Source organism: Merops nubicus, unplaced genomic scaffold (genome assembly GCF_000691845.1).
Source record: "Merops nubicus isolate BGI_N331 unplaced genomic scaffold, ASM69184v1 scaffold13832, whole genome shotgun sequence".
NCBI classification, from domain to species: Eukaryota; Metazoa; Chordata; class Aves; order Coraciiformes; family Meropidae; genus Merops; species Merops nubicus.
The window spans coordinates 66,185-78,630 of NW_008594366.1; the positions used below are offsets into that span (position 1 = coordinate 66,185).

General features: G+C 32.5%; 1 protein-coding gene across 1 annotated transcript in view; it reads left to right on the forward strand.

Annotated features, from left to right (window-relative positions):
- RYR3 (ryanodine receptor 3) overlaps window positions 1-12,446 on the forward strand; it is a gene marked incomplete at its 5' end in the record, with an annotated part of 111,027 nt that overhangs the window by 66,050 nt on the left and 32,531 nt on the right. The window contains 6 exons of the mRNA XM_008935761.1: window positions 5-97; window positions 4,895-4,909; window positions 7,673-7,843; window positions 8,308-8,367; window positions 9,113-9,244; window positions 10,096-10,208. Coding sequence (XP_008934009.1) covers window positions 5-97; window positions 4,895-4,909; window positions 7,673-7,843; window positions 8,308-8,367; window positions 9,113-9,244; window positions 10,096-10,208 — 584 coding nt within the window. The remainder of the gene's footprint in view (window positions 1-4; window positions 98-4,894; window positions 4,910-7,672; window positions 7,844-8,307; window positions 8,368-9,112; window positions 9,245-10,095; window positions 10,209-12,446) is intronic.

Consider the following 12,446-nt stretch of genomic DNA (forward strand, 5'->3'; position numbering starts at 1 on the left):
TTAGAATTTCAAAAGAGAAGAACAAAATTTTGTGATTCAGAATGAAATCAATAATTTGGCATTTTTAACAGGAGACAGCAAGAGCAAGATGTCTAAAGTAAGTTAATAAATTATGAATCAGTTAAATCTTCAGCATATGTTTAGTATGTGGTAAGAAGGCTCTACAAATCTACTTGGATTGCAGCTGCTGTGCTGGTAGAAGAAACAAAAAATATTCTTGTTTCTTGATGATAGATGTGACAGCTACTATGCAAAATACAGGCTATGTACCTTAAAGTTATGTATTAAATATCTGCTTAGTAGTCAAAGACAAAAATTAAGATCTTGATATGAAAAAGTTAAATATATCAGAGAATATGTGTTGTAATATATAATCCAGGTTTTTGATTGCAAGTGAAGAACCACTGACTGCCTGATGTTTTCCTTGTGAATGTCAAACGGTGTTGTTGTGTCAGACTTGATGGAAGAATGCTGACCTTCCATGTACCTCTTTATTCGTACACCTACCGGGCCACGTGCGGCTTTTCATTAATGACCACATGAATTTCTCTTTTGTTCATTTCCAATATGACAAGATGCCAACATGATGGCTGGAAAGTACATTTGTTACCTGTATAATAGAGAAAATGCATGTTGTCAAGGTAAAAAAATCTGCCTCGACATTAGCTGAGGAAGATTGCTTACTCAGCTAAAGCCAGTTGAAGTCAAATTACAAATTAGTATTTGTAAATGTAGCTAACAACACTGTTTTATTCATATTTGTAATGTGTTTGGAGTAATCCTATTCTGAAAGTGATCCAGAGAAGTGGTGGGATTTACTGGTTCGTATTTACCTGTGTTTTGATTGGCTGTAACCTGTAAGTCCAACTTTAGACACCAGAGAGTGAAATAAAATGTGCCATTATTTTTCTTATTTCTCTTAAAAAACATTTGCTTCTTTTCTATTATACTTTTTTAAGTTCTGAAACTTGGTTAGGCCAAATGCTGATATTGGAGAGTTTACAAGCAAAAATAACAGACTTTCTGTTGATCATTAGTCCATGACTGGCTCTGAACAGCAATTCAAACTATATAGAGATTCCATATTTGAATAAAAGGAAACTTTTACTGTCTTTTCTTGTTTTCAAGATGCAGCTCCTGGAAATTTTGTGATAGAATTGAAACGTTTGTATTATTCTCAGTAGCATGATGAGTAATGGGTACGGTCCAGGCTATTTGATGATCAGTTGTACAAGAACAGAGCTCTGTACTTTTATCGTACAGTAATCAGTACAGACAAATTTAATACGTATACTTCAACATTTACACAGTAGAATTAGCCTGTGGAGCCAAGAAATAGCTGTACCTTTTAAAAATATATTATAGATTAGAATGAGCTGATTCATATTTAATCAAAATTGTGTCTCATTGCAGTATTGATAATAGGATATTATGTAAATAGTGTCATATTTTAGTCAGTCTGGCATGGCAGGAATGACAAAACAAATCTTCACAATATAAAGAATTGGTATCCTTCATACTGCTCCAATTTGGATGAAATGTCAGGAACTTAAAATCAAGAATCTATATGACTCAAATTTGAAAGAGTTTGGGCTTGAGGTTATGCTTTCAAATGCCTGTTGTGGGTATTTAAATACACAGACATTATACAGAAATATTTGTAGAAATATTTCATCAAGAATCTATAAGACTCAAATTTGAAAGAGTTTGGGCTTGAGGTTATGCTTTCAAATGCCTGTTGTGTGTATTTAAGTATACAGACATACAGAAACATTTGTAGAAATATTTCATCAAGAATCTATAAGACTCAAATCTGAAAGAGTTTGGGTTTGAGGTTACGCATTCAAATGCCTCTTGTGTACATTTAAATATACAGACATATAGAAATACTTGTATAAATATTTATACATAACAGAGATGTAGATGCATATGTAAATGCACTTTTCTTCGTATGAGTATACAGTACAGGGAGATTATTTTTTTTTTAGTTACACAATTTTTTTTGTAAGCATGATAATATCTAAACATAGCATTCAAGGATGCTGTGCATGGTTATTGCTAATATAGGAAGACATAAAAGATTGTATTGTTCATGACTTAATATTTTATTAATATGGTACCATATCAGCAGGAGTGATTGCAGAACAGCTGGTCATTTAGACAGGCGTTTGTTTCCTGATGATTTAAAAGCATGATTCAATGCATGAGACATCTTTTAGAAGTGGTGTACTTGAATTTTATGTATGGTTTCTAAGCAGGAAATTGATAACATTTCATGATATAAAACGTAAGTGCTCTAAAGCCAGCATATATAGCAAAGCACGCATTTAGATCTGAATAATTTTCTTGTTTTTAAAAGATTGCATAGATTAGAATAAACAAGAAATTTTCTAAATAACTGAATTGAAAGTTTTCTTACAAGGTTTGCTACTTATTTATATCCTCAGAGAGTAGTCAGTAGAGGACATTGCATTAGAGAACACTGTTTTTATAATTTCTCGCTTTAATATTAAGTCATTTTAGGAAGTAGTATGCTAACAGAATAATTAGCACTTTACTTTTTATCATGAGTTCCTCTTTATTCACATGATTTTTAGTGGAAGTGATCATATCCAGTATTTATCAAGCATGACAATGTATAGATAACTGGGAATATGAACATTGGCTGTTAATATCCGACCCAAGACTAGAATAGTTTGGGGGTCTCTTAAAGGAGTAAGGCCCCTTGCTGATCTCAGACTGCTTTAGGCCACTGTCTTACAACAGACACTTAGTATCTTGTATCTTAGGAAGAATGCTGTTATAATGCTAGTGTGTAATGTGTGATATGTCATGTATGGAAGGTTCTATACCTTTACATGACATAAACAAACAAAATTATGCAGATGATGAAAGATAAGGATTACATTATTTATCAGTAGTTAATAGTAGTGGTAACAAATGATTCATCATTGCAATCAAGAAATTGTTTAAATACCCATCTTATTTTGACAATACCATATTAACTTTGTTAATATTTTATCAAATAAATGTATTAACAGCTGAGCAAGTTTTTTAATTTTTCTTTTTTAAAAAAATGGCAGCAGATTGCTCGGAGGGGAATGGTAAGTTAGAGAACTTCCAGTCTGAGAGAGACTGGTAACTTAGATTACATTGAAATAACAGATTTGTAATTGAAGTGTTGAAATGGAGAATTTAAGCATATTCAGCTACACTAATCTGTTATTTTTGAGCTCTTCATAGGTTTGTTGATAAAATAGTATTTTGATTAAGATGCAAAGATGTCCTTTTGTGTTTTACAGTTAACTGCTGTAAGAGACTAAACATGTACCTGCACATGGACATAATAAATGTGTAATAAAATTGTGGGCAATTTTTTTCTTTACATTCTGAAATCTAAATAAATGTGTGGTTGAATATAAAAACTCAGTATCTAAACACTTGCGTATCCTACAGAAGTTTTATTCGACTGGCCCTCATTAGTTTTTTGTATCTATTTTTAAGAAGCATTTCGGCAGCCTATTATTGAAATCTGAGGCAGTCACAAAGTCCAAGTTTATATTATGAAACAACGTTGTGGTTTGTACCTATTTGTATTATGTAATACATATTGTCTGCCAGTATACAATAATTAGAGGATTTCATGTTAGTATTTTCTGCAAGAACTTTAGATCTCTTCTTTGAGACTATTTCAATGGAATAGAATGTATTTCCTTTAGCTATACTGTGGTAAATTACGAGTGGGTTACTTTTATGGCCATCACTGATAAATGAAATACAATTAACATGTTGTCTTTACATACCTTTAGTGTATTGGCTGAGCCATGTCTGTGCAGCATCTACATATTTCACATAATTGAAATTTACAGTTAAAATTTGATATTTGTCTGAGTAAATTATTGAAGACTCTTAATCTTTCAATTTTTCTTGACTTGTATTGACTTTTTAATAATAGCTTGGCTTCAGCATTTTGAGGCTAATTCAAATATCACAAGAAAACAAAGTTACTGTTAGGTATCACAGAAGGCCCGTGATAGGCCCATGTTTATGGTTCTTCTGTTTGTTTTTTAACCAGCAGTTTTCTATAGTATTTTCCTATGCCTGATCAAGGATTCCTTTGAGTAACTGTCAATTTTTTTTCCATTTTACCATAACTATGTGGTTTGTTGTTATCTTCTTAAGACTGCCTGACACAACTATAATATAGTGTTGACTGTGGAATACATGTTTATTTAAGTGCATTTATGGTATTAACACAAAATGCAGAAAAAAGAAAACTGTGTATGTATGCGAGTTACAGTTAATTTATAATAGCCTTCTCAACATGAGTACTGCTAAGATACAAACATAAGCTTTCTCTCAGGCTGTCTTCAAAACATTGATGAGCTACAGAATGGAAAAATACATCTGTAAATTAAATGTTGCATCTTCATAGTGCTACTTTGATCTCTATTTCTAAACATGACTTTTCTCAGCCATATTTTGCTGGGGAAAAGAGGTAGGAAGAGCAATTTTGATGAAAATAGTATTTATGTTATTGGACTGTGCAGAGTTCCAGACAACCTCCTCCATTTAATAATATTGGGAAAAGATGCAATAATTAGTATATTGATGTGCTTATGTACTGCCTTGTGTGCTGGAGCAACAAATGGTAGTGCTGAATAGCAAGAGATAAATTCAGAAGCTTAACCACCAATGAGGATTAAGCTGAATAAAAATTATTTCAGTAAGATCTCATTTGATTATATGCTTACAGTCTACTGTTTTAGCTAAAAATTTAGAATATTATTATTGTCCTGATAAAGCTAAGTAAGTTTATTACTAACTTGTAAAAATATCATCTCTTCATCTCTTTTACTTACCTTTTTTTTCCCTTTATTTTTCTTTCATACAGGCCATGCAAGTAAAGGTACAGGTCAAAGTGCATGATGTGTCTATGTTTTAGATTTAGAGATGATCAGGCTCAAAGCATTCTTTCCATTGATCATAGCAGTGGCGTCACAAAGTGAAGGTCCAGGTTCCACCTACTGAGTTAAAGTGTCAGTTTTTGATCAAAATAGCTGAAATTCCCTTTGGCACTCCCATGTTTCTTAATGTGAAAATGTCTAGTGAAGTTACCTTCTGTAATTATTTTAGATATACATTCTGCCTCTGCTATCTTTCCGCATTCTGATTTTCTTTTTTTTTTTTTTGCTCATACATGGAAGCAGAGGTTGTAAAAGTGTAAAAGCATAAAAGCAATGCCTAAGTAGAGTCATCAGAAACACGTATTTGGCTTATGATATTTAGAAGCAATAAACTTAAATAAGATACAGAGTTCAAATCCTACCTTTTTCTCCAAAATTAAAATTACATTTACTAAAGATGTGAGATTTGACATCTTTCCCTTCACCTTGTGTGCTGAGAAGCACACATGATGCCGTGAAGACTTTTTAATCAATGAAGTTGGAGGCATAAGTTAAAAAGTGAGCAGTTGTGTTAAACTAATAGACCAAATTTCATGCTTTGCTATTGTGAAAGTTCCCCTGGTATATAGAGTAGGATTTAGTGAATGCTCTCATGGTAATCTCAGAGAATTAAAGGCTTAAGAAGGGTTAGAAATTAAAAAAAAAAAAAAAAAAAAAAAAATTCCATCATGTTAACCAGTTTTAGCTGATTTGGTTGTTTGGGTTTTTTTAGTATAAATAAATTATTTCCTTCTTTGGACTGTACATTTAATTATTATAAATATACTGGAGAATCTGTAATTCTTTTTCTGTATATGTTTGTTGAAATGAAAATTTGTGTGTTTAAATCCTCAGACAAGTAAGAGCATTATGTGGTGTTAAGCAAGCAGATTGTCATTCTTCTTGTTGAGGTCCTTTTAGAACAGTTAATTATTTAGGCAAAAATATGCCATATATTTAATGCTCTTTACATATGAAATGAAGGTGCTGTGTTTACTCCTATACGTGCATATTAGAACTGAAAGAGACATCATTTTATTGGCATTTAGGTTTCCGTCTGTGACTCTACTTACACATTTATCAGCAGGAGTTGTGAATTCACAGACAGCAGAATTTCATGGCAAAGGCAGAATGGACCCTCCTTTCATGTTTGAAAAATGTTCAGGTTTTAAGATTCACCTATTTTGTTCATACCTAGTTATTAATCTGGAATTAAAAAGAAAATTGGATATGTAAAATGTCTACAAGCATAAAGGTGCAGTAAAGTAAACCACTATCTATCCTCTTTTCTTTTTTTTTTTTAATGGGGTGGTTTTTTTGTTTGTTTTTTTTTTATTCCCTATTTAACATACATAGTGACGCCACTGGAATACAGTGATACATTGTGGGAATTGTTTGTCTGCTGTCAATATAGAATACAAATAATGTCATTATTATAGCCATTACATCACTGCTATTTCTAAGGCACTTCCAAAAGCAAAGCTTTGAGGCAAGGTACTCTCTTGCAATTGTTAGTTCCTTAAGAAAAGAAGCCACATCCATTTTGTGTTCCCTCTGACCTGCAAAATGCTCAACACCAGCTATGTACACAGAGATTCACCATCTAGAAGACTGAATTTGCCAAAATTTACCACTCAGTAGAGTATATATGGCTGCCTTTTTTTTTACTTCTGGTGGTTACTGTGATAACAGTGTGTTAATAATTGGTAAATAATGAAATGCAATGGATTCTGCTGTATCCTGATGTGTAGCTACACAATATATTATAAAAACAGTAATCAGTAAAACTTAATTGACAGAGGGAAAAGGATGTGGAGGGATAATGCAAGCATCTGCTGTTTTGTAGTGTTGTATAAGCCTGGAGGCCTGGTCCTGAAATCTTATCTTAGGCAAAACTCCCCTTGAGTGTAGCAGGAGTTTAATCTAGGTACAGAATTCAGAACTGGGCTGTTTTGTTGTTGTTGTTGTTTACCCTATGTTCATTAAATATATGGGTCTGTTCTAAAGATTTTGGTTTGCTGTCTCATAAATGAAAAGTTGTGTGTAAAATACTGTTGTACAGTGTCTGTTGCAAGAAGATAGGGAAGATGTTACTCTGTGGTGCTGTTTACTTCTTCGTTTCCTTTGTGTTCGTTTTCCTATCACTTGTGATTTCCAAAGATGCAAAAGGCTTAATTTTTCATCCCAGAGTTACTTACATTAGCCAAAGCCAAAGGGCAGTGCTTTCCCAGAGGCACTAATTCATCAGCATTTTATTGCATTGAATCAAAGCCTTTTAGATACTGGTATTTTTTCAGTTCAGACAAATCACACAATATTCATACATTCAGACCCTGGATGACTATCTTTATGTAAATTTCTAATGAAAATGTAAACATCCTAAATTTGTCTCTGTAACTCTGAGAACTAATTGTGTCTCCTGAGACTGGCTCAGCTTTTAATTTTAGGGTTGTTTCTGATTTCAGAGTTAAGATCCAGAAAATATGTTACCGCTATTAAAATGCTACTGTTAAATTTCAATTTCTGGTGCATTGGCACACATCAAAACTGTTCCTTCACATTTCCTGCTCAAGACTGGACACCCTTTCTCTAATGTAGCATTTTTAATTAATTGTACTACATCAGGAACATAGTTTCCTTGAAGCACTAGGAGAAGAGCATGTTGGAAAAGTGTATGATCAGAGAATTAGAGTAATTTACTTTTCTGTTTTTTTTTTTAATTATAGTCTGGAGGACAAGATCAAGAGAGAAAGAAATCAAAACGCAGAGGGGATTTGTACTCCATTCAGACTTCCTTGATTGTAGCTGCACTTAAGAAGATGCTTCCTATTGGTTTGAATATGTGTACTCCTGGAGATCAAGAGCTCATCTCTTTGGCTAAGACTAGATACAGCCATGTAAGTGTATACTTTGGAATATTTAATTTATGCAGAATAAGCAGAACTTTATAAGCTGATCTTTGAGGCATAGATATTTAAGCAGCCAATATAAATAAATATATCAATGTACTGTAAATACAGCTGTTAGTTGTGCTTTCACAAGAAAAATTGGTGTGTATAGACAGCTGCAATGATTTCCACATCTTTTCCCAGTTATAACCAATGTACATTTTTGCATATGCTTATTTGTTTGGACTAAATACTGACATACCATTTGTGAGCTTTAATTCTCTTCAAAGTTGAATCCTCGGCTTGTGGTCAAAATTAAAGAAAGCCTTTGTCCCAGGTCCTTCTGGTAACTTATGCACTTGGAAAACAAAAGAGGTTATGTTTCAATGTAAAATAATAGCTGGTTTATTTTGTACATGTTCTTATGAGATGAATCATAATCTGAATTGAAAAATACTTCTACTTTTCTACAGAGGGACACTGATGATGAAGTCAAAGAACATATACGTAACAACTTACATTTGCAGGAAAAGGTAATACAAAAAAAAATCTTATCTTAAAAATTCTGATATGCACTTTTAAAACACAGAAGTCACAATTGTTTTGCTTATCATGATACATAAAAAATAAAGACATTGAAAAGCTATCATAAAATTGACATTTTACCATTTTTCTTCATAATTTTTTCATGACAATAAACGTAGCTTTGGTGGGTATTTTCAAGTTTCAGGAAATCCTGTGGAATGTGATAAGTGTAAAGAATAGAGATGTTGATACAGTTTTAAAGTTATAATTACTCAGAAACCTCTCAATCCAAGAAGAAAATAAAATTTAGAGTACTTCAGCTTTTCTTCTTGAATTTCACTTCTACTAATGATTAAATAGTATTTCTAAGAATATATGCAATTTAAAGTGACTGTGATAAAATAAGAAAAGCTTGTGTCATCTTAACACAAGAGTTAAACTCAGTCTCAGTACTAAATGTGCTTCCTTACATTTAATGCATTTAATGGGATACAGCATCCCAGGGTGCTTTATTTGGTTACATGAAATAAAAACACAGAACCTTGCTTAAGAATTGAGTTCAGTTACCCAAAAATAAATAGAATCTAATGCCATTTTTCTGAGCATATAGCAGATGTTAATTTTGACTAAAAGGGAGCAGATGAAGCGGGAATATCTATAACTTTTTTTAATGTACTATGAGAATAATAGTGTTTAGTAGTCAAATTCAGTGTCTTACTCAGCTGCTTACTTACAAAATGTATTGGTTTTTAGTCTGATGATCCAGCAGTGAAGTGGCAGTTAAATCTGTACAAAGACATTTTGAAGAGTGATGAACCCACTGACCCTGAGAGGAACGTGGAACGCGTGCAGAGGATATCAGCTGCTCTGTATCATCTAGAACAGGTAAAGAGTGGAATGTCTACACTGTGCTTGTTTTAAAGTAGCGTGGGTTTTTTTCTTATAGAGATTATTTCAGCTTTAGTTACTGTCATTATCAAAGTGTCCAGATAAAAATTATTTTTGTGCATGCCTGTGCACACACATGCACGTACAGCTGTATATATATGCAGATTTTAATGGAGTCTGTCGACATGTCTCAGGTTAGCTTCAGGGAAAACTCAGGATGTATTTGCCTCTGCAAAACTTTGTGAACAGTTGCAAGAAATATAGTATACAAAAGTTACCATTCAGTAGCTGAAAACTCTGTAATTTTAGGAAGAGATATTGAGATATTTGCAGGTGCACTTATTTTAATGTACTAGTCTTAACCCATCTCCTGTTTCTACGCCTGAGGATGCTGTAGCAATTTAGGAATCAGTCGGCTCTTTGTTCAAATGATACAATTTAAATACAACAAGACATTTGTACTCTTCCCACATAAAGTTAATCCTTTTCTGTCACAAATTATATAATACAGAAATTCACTCACATGAACAATTGAATATGCAGAGTTAGAAACAAACAAAATAACTATTTTGGAGTCCCATACATGTGGTACTCTGACATCTTGAGCTCTTCTGTGTAACCTGATAGGAACTATTTATATGGCTCCCAGTATGTTTTCTTATTAATTTTAAAACAAAAACTACAACAACAAAAAAATAAAACCCCCAAAGAGCTTTTTTTTTATATGATGGGAAGTGTTTGTAACATTTTTCTAATTTGCTAACTACGTTAACCAGTAGCTAAAAAGAAAATTTTGAATAAAAGGTGAAGAGTTTACACTATATGTGCTAGAAGATATTTTCCCATAGGTTGAACAACCACTGAGATCCAAGAAAGCTGTTTGGCACAAACTCCTCTCAAAGCAACGCAAAAGGGCTGTTGTTGCATGTTTCAGAATGGCACCATTATACAACCTGCCAAGGTAAATGGCTTAAAGGTTTATTTTTTTGTAACTTTAATTTATATTTCTGAGTGCAAATATTGCTTGTGTGTATACCCATGAGTTTGCTGATTATTTGGCTTATGTAATTTTCTTTAAAAGATAAAAATAGTTTGTTAATTATCAGCTAATTCCTCACAGTGGCAAAATACTTGTCTCATGACAAATAATGGGCAGGAAAGACCATAGGAATTACATTGCTTCAAATCAAAATGCTTCATTTATGTCAGCTGTTACACTGCATAGTTCTTCAAGTTATCTGTGAAAATTGTGAAGATGTTGCTGTTTCTGTCCTTTTTTTGTCTCTGATTAGTTCCTTTTTTTGCTCTTTTTTTCTCCTGTGTTTGTATTCCTGTCCTATTGCATGTGGCATCGGGGTAATTTCCTTTACCCTGTTCCTTCTCAGCAAATCTGCTTTTTATTCCGCTACAGCTTAGGCACATCTTTAAGTTTGCTTCTCACCTTCTTCTGTACTTTTTCACATTCAATATTTTTGTCCAAAGATCGTTTGCAAAGTATTTAACAGAAGAGTTGCATTGCATTTTTAAATGCCTTTATTAAAGCAAATCTACATGCCTTATCTTGGCTAAAGGTCTGTAGCTGTGCCACTAACATTCTGGAAGAATATTACGTTTGCACAAGACGAAAAAAAAAGCCAGTTGTACTGTAAAAAACCAGACGCCCTTCCTTTACAAAACATAATGGTTATAGACAACAATAATTAATCTAAGTTGTCACACTACAGCCAGGCAATCTTTAAAGTATCTGAGAAATTCAAATGTTTAAGTACAGGATAAGAACAAACTGGGTAGTATCAACCATTTCATCTTCAAGAATTGTGTTTGGAAAAACAAGAGAAAGTGTTAAGAAGAGCACCCATTTCAGAATAAGATTTTTGTGAGCACTGTTTTTTTTACAACCATATTCTGAATTCACAAATTCTTTAAATGTTACATATGTATATAGAAGCATTCAATAAAAATAGTTCATCTTATTTTTAACTTTAAAAAAACACTTTTTTTTTTTTCAAAGTTGATGGAACACCTGCCAAGGAGCAAAATGGGTTGTGAATCTGTGTTTTCATTTTCAAGAAAATACAAATTAATACTCTTTGAAATAGAACACTTATATTATCTGTGATTTTCAGAAAATAAAAATGTGTTAAAAAGTTTGAAATTGGTTCTTCTCAAACTTTATGGTATTTTTTTTTTGGTGTTGTTTACTTCTCATTTAAATATAAATGTGATAAAAAGCTGTCCAGTTATTTTGCCTTGTAGATGCTAAAAACGAACTGCCATAAAACTATTTTAGCCAGTACTTGTGGTGTCTGCACTTTAAAACAGGAAAGAATAAAAAAACCACTTTGGACTTACAATCATAGAAAGTTTTGTGTTACAAGGGACCTTCAAAGGTCATCAAGTCTAACCCCCCAAAATGAGTGAGCACTTCTAATTATATTACTCAACTGATATGTGCAGAACAAAGTTGTAAAATTTGTTAGCTTATAAGCACATATTCTTTCTAGATAAATTATAGGATTCTGACAGGAAAATAAGACTCTCACACTATTACACACCTGTAACTCACTCCATCATTTAAATTGATTGTGTTGTTAAGACATCTCTGAACCCAAAGGGGACTATTTCAGGTAGGGGGTGTGATTAATTCTAGGAACTGTGTAAATCCCTTTGAACTAGAGTTTCAAATGCAGCTCTCCTTATCTTGTGTATTTCCTCACTTTGGTTGCAGCTTTATATTGTGAGCATTGGTTCTAAATTCAGTGCTACAGTCAAATTAATTTAAAAGACAGTAAGCAAACATTATGGTGATAACCTTTCATTTTTCCCATTAAAAATACTGTCTTCAGTGAATAACAAGTTCTTTCTTTTGAAAATTTTCTGGAAATTTAGGTGGCTTTCAATGTAATTTAATGTTTATCTCATACTTCAATCTGATTTTCTTCAAAATACATTCTTATATGTATTAGATTTTATGAATTCCAGTAAGATATTTCAGGAATTGAAATGTTTACTGATGTGTAGGTGTTTGTTAAATCATAGAAATATTACTTCTACTGTAAATATTCCAAGTACTCCTTTTTCCAAGAATTGCCTGGAGATGCAAACGAAATATCTGTATTTTAAAATACTTCTATTTTTCAAGGAAGAAAACATCAGTTAATTTAGGAAATACTAATTCTTCGTGTTCACTGTTTAATGA